This window comes from Notolepis coatsorum (assembly GCF_963971535.1).
Source record: "Notolepis coatsorum genome assembly, chromosome: 2".
Lineage (NCBI taxonomy): Eukaryota > Metazoa > Chordata > Actinopteri > Aulopiformes > Paralepididae > Notolepis > Notolepis coatsorum.
The window spans coordinates 18,850,267-18,869,035 of NC_140166.1; the positions used below are offsets into that span (position 1 = coordinate 18,850,267).

An 18,769-nucleotide genomic window follows, 5' to 3' on the forward strand; every position below is an offset into this window, starting at 1 on the left:
TTGAAAATTTTATTACCAGATGCAGAATGGGTACAATACAGTACGGCTCAATACACACAATTGTTAAGGGAATGCAGACCTACTTTCCATAGAACTTCATTCTTAGATGCTTCTATATAAAGTAGGTAAAACAAATTAAAACGTTTTCTTTGCCCTATAGGAAAAAAATGTTTTCTTCGCCCTATTTTTTTATTTATTTCTTTTAGCCTAAACTTAACCAGTTGGAAACCAGGGGTACAGTAATAAAATTAGCAATCAACCAATCAATCAATTCAATAGACCATGCTCACTCAAAACAGCGCTGCTTCTCTCTCAGTCTGACTCCCCCGCTGTTGCAGACAGGAGTGTGTGTGTGTGTGTGCGTGTGTGTGTGTGTGTGTGTGTGTGTGTATGTGTGTGTGTGTGTGTGTGTGTATGTGTGTGTGTGTGTTTGTGGGTACTCAAGACCCATCAATTACATCATCCAACATTGTTTAAAGGACTAACACATTCCCCTTGACAGAATCGCTTTATATTTAGTCGTTATGGTGCTATCAACATATCCATTTGTTGTCCGCGATCTTGTTTTCTCCCGGAGTGAGCCGGGGAGTGATATGTGATTCGGTTGTGGGCTCAGGACCGTGGATTGTTGCCAATAAAGACGTGTAAATGGCCAATCAGAATCGAGAAATTTGCATGCCGTTGTATAATAGACCATAAAATCTGTTGGAAACCTCACATAAAACATGTCCAATCTAAACTCTCACGAAGCATTTCAGTCATGAGTAAAGTAAAGCACATTCTGGATAGAAAATCACTCTACATTCTCTACTGTTCACTAGTTTTACCATATTTAAATTACTGTGCTGAAGTCTGGGGAAACAATTATAAGTCTACACTACAACCACTTTTTATACTCCAAAAAAGGGCTAAGGATAGTTCACATTGCAGGTTATCGTGATCACACTAACATATTATTTTTGGAGTCAAAGACATTGAAGTTAAATGATCTTGTGGAATTTAAAACGGCACAATTAATGTATAAAGCAAAAAGTCATGCACTTCCAAGAAACATTCAAGAATTGTTCGATAGGGAGGGTGGTTATAATCTGAGGGGAGAACACAATTTAAAAGTGCTAAATGTAGGCACTACCATGAGAAGACACTGCATCTCGATATGTGGAGTGAAACTGTGGAACAGTCTAAATGTGGTGCTAAAGCAATGTCCAAACATGAGACAATTCAAACTGATGTATAAGGAAATGATGTTCACAAGATACAGGGAGGAGGAAGGGACTTGATATTCACAGGTGTTTACATTTTTATTTGATTTCTTTCATGTTTTACATATATAGTTTTTGTTTTTTTGTTTTGCATATATCTTTTTTATGTTTTAAAATAGTACACTCATTTGAGTAGTGGAAAAGGGGTAGGATTAAATAAGTGTATACTTCTTCCTACTCCTTTTCGAACATGTAGATTGAGTTGTGTTTTGCTTTTGTTATTGTTTGTTTGTATTCATTGCATGTTCGAAATAAAGATTTCAAATCAAATCAAAAGAACAGCGTGTTGTTCATAATGAGATCTTTCTTCTAAGGAGCTTGCAGGTCCCACTTCCTGTTTATCAGTGAGGTACCACTTCCTGTTTGTCCATGAGGTCCTACTTCCTGTATATACCACGTTCGACCAACATGTGGTGCCAAAGCAAATCAAAACCATATACGCTGCCTGGGGAGGCAGAACAACCACATTATTGTCGCCCTATAGCCAAATTCTGTTAACAGGTTATGGGCCCAGATAACGCCGGGGCGAAATAATAAGGGTACTGTAGCAAGCTTAGCTGAAGTATAGGCTAGGTTAGTGCCGGGAGCACCGCATGGCTAGACGCTAGGCCAACAAGAGCAAAAGCTAAGCATACCACTAACGAAGAGGATGGAAAACAAGAGAAGGGGCAAATGGCCATCATTCAATGGAAAAGCAGAGGACTTCGAGCTCTGGGAAGAGCGCATGCTATGCTGCATGCACGGAGCGGGACTGAAGGAGACGATCCTGGCGGCCCCCACAGGAGAACTGACGGCGGAAGAGCAAGCCCTAGACGACCAGCGAAACGCAAACGCGTACTGTGAGTTAGCGCCGATGCTCGACGACACCAGCTTGGGGCTGATATTCCGCGACACAAAAGACCGAGGCCGAGAAAGCCTGGAGGTATTGAGAGAGCATTACATAAGGCGAGGAAGACCCAGAGTCGTGGCTCTCTACATAGCACTAACGGGCCTGAGGAAGGGGCTCACCGAGACTGTGACCGAATACGTCAGCAGAGCGGAACAGATCATGACGCCATTGAGGAGTGCCGGAGAAGCACCAAGCGATGGGCTAATGATGGCGATGATGATGAGAGGACTACCGGAGCTGTACAAGCCGTTCACACTCCTGGTAACACACGGCTCAACGGACATGACGTTGGGACAGTTCAAGGCTAAGTTAAGGAACTTCAAAGCCTCAGAAGACACCCACCCAGCCGCCGCGGAGGAGGGGGAGAGGGTGCTAAAGGCCCGAGCGACGCCAAGGGAGAGAACCAGGACCACGACGGAACTGGCGTGTTGGCGATGCGGAGATAAAGGCCATCGGAGAAGTGACTGCACAAAGACTGTCTGGTGTAGCTTCTGCAAATCCACACAGACAGAGCGTGCATGAAGAAGCACGACCAGAGCGCGCGATACGCGCATGGGCAAGACGGAGGCCACGGACAAAATGGCGGCTACAGGCAAAATGGCGGCTACAGACGAGACGGCGGCCATGAACGAGATGGAGGCCACGGACAAAATGGCGGCTACGGACAAGAAGACGGCTGTGGACGGGATGACGACAGCGGACACGATGGCGGCTGTAACTGAGGGGTACAATTCCCTGACTGTATTAATAGATATGATACTTACTACCACTACCTTTGTACTTAATATTCGGCCACCCAGTACTCGGCATAAATATATTATGATGAACACTGTCACGTAGATGAAACGGATCCAACACAAATGTACGAATTAGAAATAGGTCTTTATTTCTACACAGCGATGGTGTGTAGAGCAAGCACTTAATCAAATCAATCACATTTATGAATGAGAATTAGTATGCACTTTTATGGCAAGAGTATTCGTCGGTATATCAATAGAGAATGTCCAATCTCTGAAGGCGCAGGTGGTACATATACGACCTGGAATAGTTAAGGAATAACAGCAATGATACTTTAATGATTATAGACTGGATACACTAGGGGGGGTTAATCCGGTCGCTTGTAAGCCGACAGGAGTAGGAAGGGGGGGGGGGTAGAGTCCGGCTGCCTCATCCGGCCAAGGGTATCCCAGGTGAACCCACTGTAGTGCCGTTCAATGCGCCGGCGATCCTTGGACCGCAGATGAAAGCAGATGGACTCTTTGTGGGCCGGCGTCCTCCGGTCCACGGAGGAGAGACGTGAAGCGACCTCGTCTTGCAGAGCGTCTCCTCACCTTGCGTCCTCTCCAGGGGGGGGGGTTCCAACACACGGCAGTGTCGGGGGTCTTTATCCATGGAATAATCAACGTATACAAAGCATAATCCGTGCCTGGGAAGGCGGGCTGTCGTCGGTAGAATAATCCGGTATACAGGTCCACTCGCTCGTCGGCTCTGGGGCTCCTCGGGTGCAATCTCACATGGGGTCGATCATCCTGGATAAGCAGCCAGTTTTCTGCCCGAAACGATGGGGTGCTGACTACGGTAGTATTCTCACCGCACAAAGCACTATATATTAACAGACTATTATTAGCTTAATAGACTACGTCCAACTCGACGATATAGTGCCAAATATGACTATTCAAATATTAATATACACGATGTCTCAATACCGATGGTAGGCCGAACTTGGCCTTACTCCCACACGTGGCGTCGCGGGGAGGCTTTACGTCTGTCACTCTATTGGAGGGTAAGAAACTGGACTGAAAAGGAAGTCCTACTTTAGTAGCGCAGTATATATACGCACTATGAACAAATAGTCCCATTAGTGGTGCGGTAGCCAGATTCCTACGCGGAACTAGGACTTGTTCGTACATGTTGAGCGGTACGTTTGAACTGGGTCTGGGGGGTATGGCAGCCTGGCACCAAGGTCTCGACCAATAGTAGAATGGAGACTATTATGGGATGTTCAGTAGGCTAGAATGGATATTCAATGCATATTGTACAAGGAATATACAAGGGATATCAGGGAATATTAGAGAATATACAAATACAATTAAATATATATATATAATAAATATATATATTCGGTTTAATCTGGCCCTTCACAACAGCCACCCCCTGATTGGTCCCAGACCTAATCAGTTAAGCAGAGACAGATTAATCGCGTTGTCTATTTACACATAAGGGTTTGCTGTAGGGGTCAGTCAACTTCACAAAGTCATAGGGTTATAGGGTCATGTCATCATCGATTGTGTCTGGGAGTCGGGGCAGTTCTATGAGCCTCGCCACGGGACGGGTGTAAGTGCGACCCTGGACAAGCACTTCAGCTGCTCGGACCTTGCCGTCGGCACCGGTGATCACTTTGCTTACGCGGCCGGCCGGCCACATAGCTCTGGGCAGTGATTGATCAATAATCATGACGACTGTTCCTTCTGTCAAATTGTCTCTCTCCTTTACCCACTTCTGGCGGGTCTGTAGAGACGGTAGGTAGTGCAGTGGGAAACTGCTCCAAAACTTGTCGGCTAATACTTGGCTGTACCTCCACATTCGTCGGCCGTTCGCTTCTTCAGGCCGGTACATTGTCTGGGGTAATGCAGGATCTAGCCGCCCCATCAGGAGTGTGTTGGGGTCTGCGGAGATAACAGTGCTCAATCCACAGAACACAGGCTTCTTATTCTCAGCCTCCTCCTGACTGGCTTCCCTCGGGATAGGCGTGGGCCACTCTCCTTCCGGGAGCTTTAGGAATGCTGGGCCGTCACTGTAGACATTGCGACGGGTGAGGTCATCCAGGGGCATCCCCCGGGTGATGACGTCAGCTGGGTTCTGTTTTGTATCAACGTAGCGCCACTCTGTTTCTCCGGTTAACTCTTCGGTTAAGTCTTGAATCTCGGTGACTCTGACTCCCACGAAGACTTTGTACTTGCATGAGTCCGATTGGATCCAGGCGAGTACTGTCGTGGAATCTGACCACAGGATTGTTCTAGACACCGGTATGGTGAGCTCACGTTGGATGAGCGTGGCTAGGTGCGCTCCGGCTAGGGCTGCGCAGAGCTCTAGGCGTGGGATAGATTGTTGCTTGCGTGGGGCTATTCTCGAGCGGGCGAGGACAAATGCTGTGTAGATCTCTCCCCCCTTTTCTTGGGCCCGCAAGTAGGCTACTGATACGTATGCGACCTCTGAGGCGTCACTGAAGACGTGTAAGTCCATTTTACATGTCTCTGGCCTCACCGTGGGTGGGAAGTAGCTTCGGCGCATATTAACGCCTGGGAGTGAGTGGAGCTCCATCTCCCACTCTCTCCAGGTGGAGGCCTTCCCTGCTCCGTAGTCAGGGGCTTGTGTCTGTAGTGAAGCGAATCTGTTTTGAATCGCCACACCAATCCCAGGGTCATCTCCTGGGCTTCTCCCGGGATTGTAGCCATCCAGGTCTCGCTGCTGGCTGCCTTGTCCTCGGAGGAGAGGCTGCGCAGTACTTGCGGATCGCTGCTGGCCCACTGCCTGAGATCAAAGCCGCCTTTGATCAATGAGGCGCGGAGTTTAATCAGGAGAGCCTCGGCTTCTTCCTGGGTTGAAAGGCTTTGTAGACAGTTGTCTACGTAGAAGCTGTTCTTTACGCTGTGTCGGACCTCTTCGTCCGCTGCTGGGTCCTCTGCTACATGTTTCTGTAGTGCAAATGTAGCACAGCAGGGGCTGCACGTCGTTCCGAAGGGGAGGACTTCCCATTGGTAGATGGCTGGGTGCTCATCTCCTGGCTTCTCTCTCCATAGGAACCGTAACAGGGGCTTGTCCTCCTCTACTAATCTCACCTGCAGGAACATTCCTTTAATATCCCCGCTGATGGCCACCTTTTCCTGGCGGAAGCGGAGTAGAACGCCGAGTAGGGAGGGGCCGAGTGTGGGACCGGGCAGTAACTCTTTATTCAGATTTTGGGATCCGATCTGGTAGCTGCAGTTAAATACTATGCGGTCTTTACCGTTGTGATGGACCTTGTGGTGAGGCACGTACCACGATTCAGTGGTCTGGTCAGCCTCTTTAATGTCCATCTTTGTGACGTGTCCCGCTGTGATGAGCTTCTCAATCTCAGCGCGGTATACACTCTCTTGGGCGGGGTTCTTGGCTAAGCGCCGCTCCGTGTTCAGCAGGTACCGTTCTGTGGCGTCTGTCTTGGCGTGGAAAGTAGGCATTCCTTCTCGCCGCAGGAGTGGCGTGGCGTATCTCAACACGCCGTTGACCGGGACTCTCTTGGTCCCTGTCTCGAGGAGGTGAATGGCGTAAATGTCATCTTTAGAGCGAATGTCTTTCCTTCCGTTCTTAAAGGGCATTTGTTCCAAGGTCCATAACCGCTCTACGTGTTGCAGGAGTGCGGTTTCTCCCTCTGTGACTCGGGAGTGGAGACATCTAGTGGCTGTACTTCGGTTGAGAGATTTGGCGAGCGGGCCTTGGAGAGTCCATCCTAAACGGGTCTCGACTGCTGCAGGACAGCCTCGGGGTCCGGTATGAACCCGGTCTATCGGGACAATGAGGTCTGCATGGTCGGAGCCTATCAACAGGGTCGGCATAGCATTGTCTATGAGCGGGATCGGTAACTTGCGCAGATGTGCATATTTCTCCATCAGCTTGGCGACGGGGTATGTGTACCGCGACAGTCCTATTTCTTGGCTGGTGAAAGCGTCTGTAATCTGGTACCGTCGCTCAGGCTGGCCGCTTGCTGCGATAGAGAATGAGACATTCTCGCCCTTTATCGTCTTCAAATCTCGTCTTATTGTCCGAATTGTCATTTGGGTTTCGCTTCCCCGCAGCCCTAGCTGGGCCGCAGCGGAGGCGAGCAGAAGGGTCTTCTCTGACCCGTCATCGAGGACGGCGTAAGTGTCCAGGACTTTATTCTGGTAGCTTAGTGTCACGCGCACTACTTTTAGGAGTACTCGGGCTCCACTGCTGCTGGCGGGATCGATGTACATGACGCTCGCTTTGCTGCTGGATGGTGCGGGTGAAGGGCGCCGTCTGTTACTGTCGTGAAGTATGTCCAGATGGGCTCCATCGCACTTGGTGCACCTTTTCTTTAAGCGGCATTCGGCTGCCATGTGTGAGCGCGCACAGCGAAAACAGCGCTTGTTGGACTTTATCCATTGACTTGCTTCCTCCGCGTTCAGCTTGGGGAAGGAGTCACATTGCGCTAGCCAGTGTTCTTTCTCACAGTAGGGGCACACTATCTTCCACTTCTCCGTTCTGGAGGGGGTACTGTGGCTCCTGCTGCTCGGTACTGACTCCGATTGGTGCATCACAGTCACCGATCTTCTTCCATCATTTAGTCGTCTGGTTCCTTCTCTGGAGCCAGGGGTGCTCCGTCCGAATGTATCTAGCCGTAGGCTGCTGACTTCTCTCGCCAGGAAGTCTGCTAGATCGAGGAGGTTCGGTTCGGGGCCATTCGGGTCTCGGTGGTCTCTCTGTCGCCTAAAACGCTCCTGTCGAGCGGGCGGCAGCTTCTCCAAGATCCTTTCCACATTTGAGTTGGCGTAAAGTTCATGCCTCCCCTTCTCTCTCTGCGCTCCCAACATCCCTACCAGGGACTGCACTCTGATGGACAGGTCGTCCAGTGCTCGATTGTCTATTGCTGGGGGTAAGCGGTCGATGTGTCGGATCTCCTGGATCACGTAATCCCATATGCGCCCATACCTCTGGTCCAATGCTACCAGCGCTGCTGTGTATGGGGTGGTGGAAGTCGCGTAGGCGAGCGCTATATTATGTGCGCGGGGTACCTTTAAGTGCTTCAGTAGGATGGCGTATTTGTGGCGTTCATCCAATACATCCACCAACATGGTCTCCAGACACATGCGGAGTTCTGTATACTGGGCCCGGTTCTCTTGGGTGAAGTCGGGTACCATAGGCGTGCCAATGTATGACGCTGACTGTGGATACATCGGCGAGCGTTGGGGGAGAGGCCTCCTAGGCGAGTCTCCTCCCGCTCCTTGGTATGGGCTGGTACCGGCAGTGTACCATGGCCCGCTTGTCCAGGTGCTGTTCCTCGGTGCGGGTCGTGCGTCGTGCTCACCCGGGTATAGAGTCGGGGGTCTGTAGCGCAGCTCCGCGGGAGTATAGCCTGGGCTGTACCGGACCTCCTGGTCCGGTAGAGTACTGTGCTGTCGTCGGGCGTGGTTCTCCTCCTCTTCGTCTTCAGTTAGGTCATCCAGTGCTTGTAGTCTCTGGTTTAGCCTCTCCACAGGATATGCTGCTCCTTCCCGGTTGCTAGGTCTCGCTTGGACCGGTGGGGGGAGGTGGTCTGTGGGGAGTATAGACCTCGTCTGTTGGTCAAGTTCAGGGTTGTTTACTCGGCTAGGGGATGCCGCCCTGGAGGTGTGTCTAGACGAGTTCCTGGAGCCTCTGGCGGAGGGAGAGGGTGTTGTCCGTCTGATCAGCTGTTCTATTAGTTGCGCTTGCTGTCTGTCGCGCTCTGCGTCCCGTAGAGCACCAGCAGCTGCTCGCTGGCTGTCTGCTCAGTCTCGGGCCACATTCTCTTCCCTCTGAATGCGTCTTATTTCTAGACGTATATGCTCTTCTTCGCTCCGCTGCTGGATCTGCAGTCGGTCGCGTTCAGCAGCGGCGTTCAGGCTGATGAGGAAGGCCTGCTGTAGGGTCCTCTCTGCCTCGCTGGGAGAAGGCGGTTGTATAGGGGAGCCTTCCCTCGGGGTACTCCTTGCGGAGCCTTGGAGCTCTATCTCCACGGTGCTCTCCCCGTCTTCTTCCGTGCCGAGTTCTCTCTCGGTAGCGTTGTATTCCTCCCGGGACTCATCAGGGACTACTTCTTCAGTACTGGCGGGGTGTGAAGTCATGTCTGGTTCCCACTGGTCCCCACCGTGAACTTGGTCAGTTACATTAGAACCCGTAGGGGCCTCTATGGTCGGGGTAGTCTGGGCGTTGGGGTTAGACATACTTTTACTTTCTAGTTTTACCGCGTTTACTGTTAGTAGAAGACTAGGTTGTTGACTGACAGCGTAAGCCTCTAAGTACTGAGGGAGCCGTCGTTCGCGCTGCAGGCGTTGGTTAGGAGGATCGTTTCGTGGAGTGTTCATCATAGGCCATTTCAATATTAATAACACTATATTAATATTACACTAATTACCCTCCGGCTCGAAGGACCAATTGTAACTGAGGGGTACAATTCCCTGACTGTATTAATAGATATGATACTTACTACCACTACCTTTGTACTTAATATTCGGCCACCCAGTACTCGGCATAAATATATTATGATGAACACTGTCACGTAGATGAAACGGATCCAACACAAATGTACGAATTAGAAATAGGTCTTTATTTCTACACAGCGATGGTGTGTAGAGCAAGCACTTAATCAAATCAATCACATTTATGAATGAGAATTAGTATGCACTTTTATGGCAAGAGTATTCGTCGGTATATCAATAGAGAATGTCCAATCTCTGAAGGCGCAGGTGGTACATATACGACCTGGAATAGTTAAGGAATAACAGCAATGATACTTTAATGATTATAGACTGGATACACTAGGGGGGGTTAATCCGGTCGCTTGTAAGCCGACAGGAGTAGGAAGGGGGGGGGGGTAGAGTCCGGCTGCCTCATCCGGCCAAGGGTATCCCAGGTGAACCCACTGTAGTGCCGTTCAATGCGCCGGCGATCCTTGGACCGCAGATGAAAGCAGATGGACTCTTTGTGGGCCGGCGTCCTCCGGTCCACGGAGGAGAGACGTGAAGCGACCTCGTCTTGCAGAGCGTCTCCTCACCTTGCGTCCTCTCCAGGGGGGGGGGTTCCAACACACGGCAGTGTCGGGGGTCTTTATCCATGGAATAATCAACGTATACAAAGCATAATCCGTGCCTGGGAAGGCGGGCTGTCGTCGGTAGAATAATCCGGTATACAGGTCCACTCGCTCGTCGGCTCTGGGGCTCCTCGGGTGCAATCTCACATGGGGTCGATCATCCTGGATAAGCAGCCAGTTTTCTGCCCGAAACGATGGGGTGCTGACTACGGTAGTATTCTCACCGCACGAAGCACTATATATTAACAGACTATTATTAGCTTAATAGACTACGTCCAACTCGACGATATAGTGCCAAATATGACTATTCAAATATTAATATACACAATGTCTCAATACCGATGGTAGGCCGAACTTGGCCTTACTCCCACACGTGGCGTCGCGGGGAGGCTTTACGTCTGTCACTCTATTGGAGGGTAAGAAACTGGACTGAAAAGGAAGTCCTACTTTAGTAGCGCAGTATATATACGCACTATGAACAAATAGTCCCATTAGTGGTGCGGTAGCCAGATTCCTACGCGGAACTAGGACTTGTTCGTACATGTTGAGCGGTACGTTTGAACTGGGTCTGGGGGGTATGGCAGCCTGGCACCAAGGTCTCGACCAATAGTAGAATGGAGACTATTATGGGATGTTCAGTAGGCTAGAATGGATATTCAATGCATATTGTACAAGGAATATACAAGGGATATCAGGGAATATTAGAGAATATACAAATACAATTAAATATATATATATAATAAATATATATATTCGGTTTAATCTGGCCCTTCACAACAGCGGCGATGGTCGACGTGAGACGAATCGAGACGACGCCCGGAGAATCGATGGCGGCGACGATCGACGTGAGACAACGCTCGGAGAATAACGGGACAAGAAGACTGCGCTTTCGGGGCGCGGACGGCGGGCACCGCCGGACAGGCCCAGCTGCAGCGGGCCCAGAGAAGGGGACTGATCGTGGACACAGGTGCGTCGTCCCATATCATCAACAACAGGAGTCGTTCAAGAACTTTGACGACACTTTCCACCCGGAGAGGCACAGCATGGAGCTGGCGGACGGGAGACGAACCTATGGATTGGCGCAAGAGAGGGGAGACGCACAGGTAAGCCTCACGGACAGTAAGGGGCGCCGGCGTACGGTGACGCTAAAGAACGCTCTATACGTACCATCGTTCCCACAAGGACTATTCTCTGTAATAGCTGCTACTGCAAGCGGTGCCAAGGTATTCTTCGATAAAGGTAAAAGTGTTCTTCTTGTAGAACCTGGCGGTACCCGGTTTGACATAAAGATGTACCAGAGAATATATTATCTGAAAACGGAGTGTAATGACAACGACCATTGTAATGATAATAATGATATGTGTAGCGGGACGGCCAGTCACGATATTCAGACATGGCACGAGATTATGGGTCATTGTAATTACGAGGATTTACTGAAACTGCAAGTAGTGTCAGAGGGCATGCACATTGAAGGGGAAAAGCGTAGACCTGACAGAAATTGTGCAATGTGCAAAACGGGGAAGTTTACCCAACCGAGATACAGAAATCCCACAGACAGAGTAAGGGTACCACTAGCACTAGTTGACATGGACCTAGCAGGCCCAGTAAGCAACGAGTCCATAGGAGGTTTTAGATATGTACAGTCTTTTACAGACGTATGTACAGGGGCAGTGTTTGTTTACTTTCTCAAAGCAAAGAGTGACACACTCCAGGCCACAGAGAAATTCCTGGCAGACGTAGCCCCTTATGGTACAGTAAGATGTCTGAGATCCGACCACGAAATTGAGCAAACAGAGAGTTCCAATCACTGTTGAGAAGGTATAAGATAAGACACGAGACGTCACGTCCATATCCCCCACACCAGAGCGGGGTGGCAGAGAGGGAATGGCACACTTTTTTCGAAATGGCTAGGTGTAAGCTAGCAGATAGTAACTTACCTAAGAGCCTGTGGCATTATGCGGTGCAAGAAGCACTCGGACACAACCCTGTATACAGCGCTGACAGGAAAGAAGTGTAATCTAACCAGAATGCACCGATTTGGATCAGTGTGTTATGCGTACCTGCAGGACAGGGGAAAACCCAAGTCCAAGGGTGTAAAAGGATGCTTTCCTAGTTTATCATCCCGGTAACGGGAGAGTGCAGAAACACATGCTAGTCAAGTTTGTCACGAAGACAACCTGTGAGAGCGAGACACAGACAGAGGAGCCAGAGCTGGACTCCAGAGCAAGGTGTGTAGAAACAGAAACACATCAACCCAGTGTACTTAGTACAGTCGTGCAGACAGACAGTCAGCAACCCCCAGAGGGCGATGACGAGGAGCACCCGAGGGTGACGTCAAGTGCCCCAAGCAGTGGGAGGTATCCCCCAAAAGAACACAAACCCCCAAAATATCTGACAGACTATGCCAGGAAAGGGAGTGACGAGGAGGACAATACACCTACCCCTGTTGAGTACTACTACAGGGTAGTCAGTAAACGCGACCTTTACAGAGGCCACATTGTCCCCCGAAGAGGGCAGACATACAGTGGGAGGGAAATGGGTGTATTCAACCAAGTTACCAGAGGGCAGGCAGACAGTGGGAGGGAAATGGTTATATTCAATCCAGGAGAGTGTTGAAGGCCACGGCAAATACAAAGTATGGTTTGTAGAAAATTGCTTAAATGCTGAAGGAGGGTACCCCATGTTTAAATAATGAAGAAGGGTGACTAATTGCTTAAATGCTGAGGGAGGATACTCCAGGTTTAAATACAGGAGGAGTAGAATCCAGGTTTGAATGTCTGACTAGAGACCACGTTTGAATACTGAAATGAGTCCTATGTTTGGTTCCACGTTTAGATACAGAAATGGGTCCCATGTTTAAGTACATAGGTGGATGAGTTACCATGTTTAAAATACTGAAATTAATCTTGTGTTTAATCCCATGTTTAAGTACAGAGGTGGGTGATTCACAATGTTTAAATACAGAGGTGATTCAATGTTTAAATACAAAAGAGGATCTATGTTTAAAGTGGAGGATTTGATCATCGCACCAGACAACAATAGAAAGACCTAGGAGGTTAAACCATTTTATAGGTATGGACTTCGAACAGTCTGCCAATTGTGTAAAAATATCCCAGAAGAGATATGTGGGAAAGATCCTGAGATGTTTTGACTGAAGTAAGAGATGTATAGAAAAATGTCGGTAGCTTCATTTTGTTAGACAACCTGTACTCGCCCTGACCTATATTTTGTAGTGAGTAAGAGTGTCATAGTATTTTTGTTGACCCCACAGAGGAGCATTGAACTACGTCAAACATATGTTTTTCGTTATCCCAGAGGTAAAGCAGACGGACAGCGGTGTTTCAGAAAAGACAACAAAGGTTTAAGGTTTAAAGCCCACAGCGATTCTATCAGCCTGTGAAGCTGAGTATATGTTTCTAGCTATGACTATGCAAAATGTGTTTATCTAGAGCAACTATTCGAAGTGATGGAGATAAGGTTATGAATATATTGCTCAAGGTGCAGTAGGTAATTGAAATGTATCCTTCATACCGAATATGGTGTTTTTGAAGATGAGGGGCGTTCTGTCAACACCATTTAAAAATGTTGGACATTGTGTATATATGGAGACTGTTGTTTATGAGGGCACCCAGGGGACCATTGTGATTGCTAGGAACCCAATGTGTCAATATAGATGTAAACATGCCATTATAGAAAATATCATCTCATCAGGTATGTCATCAGAGAAGAAAGAATGACACCGGTTTACTGTCCGATGGACGACAGAGTAGCAGACACTATGAGGAAACCTGTTTCAAATTAAAATTGAAGGGATTTGCAAAGGTCATGTTTAATGTGAAGATATTGACTGTCATACCCTGTTGATGTTTTTGGGATTATATTATTTCCTTTGTCAAATGTTTTTCCAAGAAGTCAGCCAGTATGTTAAACCCTAAGTGGGAGTGTTGAAGGTAGAGGTTCTGTGTAGGATTGTTAGTAACTCTCTAACTGCATATGTAACTGTTCACACTAGTGGCTGTCTACCTGCATATATATCTGTGTCCGCTAGAGGGCGTTCTAGGCGGAGACACTCAGGAGTACTACCAGGTGGCGAGTATAAGTAGCTGTGTCTCCTCCCCCTTCTTTCTCTCCCCCCATGTCTCTCAGTGAGAGAAGACCTGTAGAACTGCTGCTTTCCATGTGAATAATAAACCACGCCGATTAAGGGCTCAAGATAGAAACCATGCCTCTTGACCACATTATTGTCGCCCTATAGCCAAATTCTGTTAACAGTTTTAATAGGTATTTTATTTGTAACATTAGATACATGTTGCAATATTATTTTAATTAATTAATAAAGTGCAGGAAAGTTGGCTTGGTTCCCGACCATTTTACATTTGTCTATTTCTATTTTCCAAAAATAATAGTTAGTTGTATGATATACAGCACGTTTAGCATTTTAACTTTTGTATGTACAATACAAATGACAGAAAGAAACAAAGTAAATACAATACACACATCTTCCTGCACATAACAATACAATATTGTAGTGAAGAATTAAGTTTCAAGTTTCTTTATTAGTTGTCATACAGAAGTACAGAATACTTTTATATAAAATGCTTCTTTCTGTTAACAATTACATTACATTGTGAGGTCTACAGGATGTTGTTTCCAATCGTATCTTGACAAAAATATAGTATTACATTACATATTTCAACATCTGAATCTGAATATTTATATTAATAAATAATGCGGCACTGTCGCCTAACAGCTAGAAGGTCCAGGGTTCGATTCCCGCTTGGGGACCAGTTTTCCGCATTGCCAGGTACCCAGGTGGGGTATCTCCCAGGCCTTTTTGTGTGGAGTTTGCATGTTCTTCGGACAAGAGCACTTGGATTGGTCCCCGGGGCGCGGCCCCACGCCGCAGCCCCTATCTGCTCCCGGCTGCCCTTGGGGGAAAGGACGACGAGATGGGTCAAGTGCAGAGACTCAATTTCATCGGCGACCCAAAAATTGCATCTGTGTGTGCCGCCCATTGCGTGTGTCACTGCATGATGAAGGCTATTAAGCTTATCAACCTACTGGACGGCTTTGAGCTAATACACAGTGTAAATGAACCCACTCATCAACATGGTAATACCCTAGACTTAGTGATAATAAGAATAGGTATAAAAGACAATAAAAGTAGTGCAACGTAAACATGCAGACATAACAATAGGCATAAAATATGTACAATAAGTACAATGTAGCTTGAAGGCATGTGAACCCCCAGACACAGCCAGTCCCCCAAACATCAATCCCCACCACATTCCCATCCAAGACCAATAAAGCATGCCATGACCGAAGGAAAACACAAACAGCCCGAGCTCCACTCATACTGCCATGCACGGCGACGGGAATGCCAACCCGGTGGGCCGCACCATCTCCCCTGGTCCCGGCGACCTAGCCACCACAAGGAAACCAGCGAATCCCAAACAGCTGTCAAATGAGAAGACATGCAGCACCACGGACGGTCCGAGACGACACCGGGACACCCAGCCAAAGCCATAGGCTCCAACCAACCCCCCCCCAGACCTCCCCCAGAGTCGAACACCAGCCTCCCGCACGTACGGACCCCGGCCAGTCCGCCTGAATGCCTTCTACAACAGAACTGCGTTTCCGCGTCTCTGAATGGCCAGGTCATTTCTGATCATGTGACATGTATGCCCAATCGTGGGACCGCAAGTTTCTACACTGGTTAAGCTTAGGCGCTCGTTCGAAGTTGGTTAAGGTTAGAGTTTGTCTTAGAGCATGGCGATAGAACGCCTGCCCTAATTCCGACGGTTAAGCTTAGGCAATCTTTCGAAGTTGGTTAAGGTTAGAGTTTGTCTTAGACTTAGAGCATGGCGATAGAACGCCAGGTAGTTTGCAGGCTGTTAGACCCGGAAATAGGCGCAGAACTTGCTGTCCCACGATTGGTGCACATGTCACATGACCTGGCCAATCAGAGCGCAAAACTCGAATGCGGAAACGCAGTTCCGTCGTAGAAGGCATACACGCGGCCAGTCCCCACCACTGAACTCTCCCAACCCACGACACCCCAAGGACCGCCCGCATGAAGAACCCACCACAACCCCCACAGCGTCCAAAAGGTTCCAGTGCCATCCCAGACCACCCACAACGCCACACTCCACACACCCCCCCCCATCCAACCACCACCATGCCCATCCGCCCGAACATCCATATATACAGCATTACTGTACATGCTATCATACAGAGTTATATGGGTTATATGCAGGTGTATAAATAGGTATATAGAAAGGATTATATGTAGGTATATTCAGACAGATATGGAACTACAGAAATATATATATACAGTAAATATAAAATATAAATATGTATATAGCATTGTTGTGTGATGTGACACAATAATGTGAATATTTCAATATTCCATGATTTTTCCAATTCATGCAGTAAATCCATTGTTGAGCTTTTTGCCATGAGAATCACGGAATGGTTACGGCTATACAACAATGCTTTCCAACCACGACTGGACGAAATTAAAGATTTGGTTAAAAAACACTCAAGAAATAATGTTGAAAGTAGATAGGGCAAACAATGTAGAAATATTGTGATATATTTTGTCCATATCGCCAATACCTAAGTAGGCTTATTGAATTACATGGTCTAAGATAATAATAATTATTCTCTGCAGTGAAAACCCAACATTACATTTACAGTAGCTTGTTTATTGAAAGGTTATAAACAGAATACAATAGAAAGTCAAAGTTTACAAGGAGATAAAGAAATTACTTATTTTATAAACATCAGAAAACCCTGGCAGCAAATAGTAATAATAATAATAATAATAATAATAATAACTTTATTTGTATAGCACTTTTCATACAGAGGTTGCAGTTCAAAGTGCTTCACAACAGTAAAAAATACAGGCATGAGCGAGCATAGCAAGGTATGGTAAATCACAGTGTTTCACATTAGGATCTAGCATCCTAATAGGCTGTTTACAGTTTCATTCAGTAATACAAATAATAAAATAGTTTAAAATGATTACGTTTAAAAATAATCTAAAAATTATAAAATAGAACGGACATACAGAAACAGTAAAAAATACAGGCATAAGCGAGCATAAAAATTTAAAATGTTACAGTAAAAAGTGTGATAAGATTGTTCAATCAGATGAAAATGGCCCAGTTAGGAGAATCAACCTTGGCTAGGCGGTGATGTTCACGATGTACCTAACTGGAAATAGTGCATACACAGAGTAAACAAAGGTCTATCCTATGGATGGATGGATCGTTTACATAATCTTGTCAGACACTTATTATAACAGTCAGAGACTATCAGTGGCAAAAATAAGCTCTTTTGGTGAACATACTTTGACACCATGTTTTCTCCATGTGATCACATTGTAGTCCATTGGGCAGCTGCCGGCTGAAGTGATCATTTAGTATTCATTTAGACCCACATGACGGGAAAATACCTGCGTCCAGGTTTAAAAAATACCAAAGTTATCCTTTATACCAAACGTAATCTCAGTGGAGACCTCACTTGTAACCCTAATTTAAAAATGTTCAAACTAAAAGATTTTAGAAGATATAGCGATTTTCTACTTTGCAGCTTGGCCATTTAGTGACCGCTGATTATCCTGAACAGCACCACCATGACCTCCTTGAAACTCCAATCATATTCCATCAGAGTCTGTGATGTCAGTCCCACTGCTGTTGTCAAGGTTACCAGGTACACGTGCCTTGTCAATGACCTTTGACCTGACGGCTTGTTTTCTGTTACAGAAACAGGAGAAAAAGAAAATATTTTTATATCCATTGAAGAATAGATATTTATACAATTTCAAACATAACCAAACCTACCTGTACTAAACACACCATGGCATATTGCTTCACATTCAACCCATATTAAAACACTGATGTGGTACATTGTCTGTCCGACATCTCCGCCTGGATGACAAATCCTCCCCGCTGACCAACCTTTCCATCACTGTGGAGAGCGTAGCCGTGGCCGTATCCCCGACCGCCAAGACGATCGGCTGATCGACTCAGAGCTCAGTCAGTCAACTAAAGACTGACAGCATGTTGTCTAGTGTTAGTCCTTGTATCAAGAGCTCAGTCAGTCAACTACATTTACATTTACATTTAGTCATTTAGCTGACGCTTTTATCCAAAGCGACTTACAAGTTCTGTGCGACAAGACAGCAAGAAGGGTATAACTCTATCAGCTGAGTAACAATGTTCATCAAAGTGTTGCGTGTTACAGTGTAGGTTAGTTTATTAGGACAAGTGCATGACAGTAAGGTTAGTCGGGGTTAGATTTTTTTTTTTTTTTTATCATTTCAGATACTGGTTGAAGAAGTGAGTCTTTAGTCGACGGCGAAAGATTGGACGGGATTCGGCTGTCCTAACTGGGATGGGTAGTTCATTCCACCATTGTGGGGCAAGGACTGAGAATAGGCGGCTTCTCTTTGATGACTAGAGAATGCCAACTAGAGGATGACAGCATGTTGTCTAGTGTTAATCCTTGTATCAAGAGCTCAGTCAGTCAACTAGAGACTGACAGCATGTTGTCTAGTGTTAGTTCTTAGATCAAGAGCTCAGTCAGTCAACTAGAGAATGACAGCATGTTGTCTAGTGTTAGTCCTTGTATCGAGAGCTCAGTCAACTAGATAATGACAGCATGTTGTCTAGTGTTAGTTCTTAGATCAAGAGCTCAGTCAACTAGATAATGACAGCATGTTGTCTAGTGTTAGTCCTTGTATCAAGAGCTCAGCCAGTCAACTAGAGAATGACAGCATGTTGTCTA

General features: G+C 47.0%; 1 protein-coding gene across 2 annotated transcripts in view; it reads right to left on the minus strand.

Moving 5' to 3' along the window:
* Positions 1-16,667: 16,667 nt before the first annotated feature.
* Positions 16,668-18,769, minus strand: part of card9 (caspase recruitment domain family, member 9) — a 49,804-nt gene continuing 47,702 nt past the window's right edge. For both annotated transcript variants that reach the window (XM_084309340.1, XM_084309341.1), the window contains one exon: positions 16,668-17,736. In XM_084309340.1, coding sequence (XP_084165466.1) covers positions 17,582-17,736 — 155 coding nt within the window. In that variant the 3' untranslated portion in view covers positions 16,668-17,581. The remainder of the gene's footprint in view (positions 17,737-18,769) is intronic.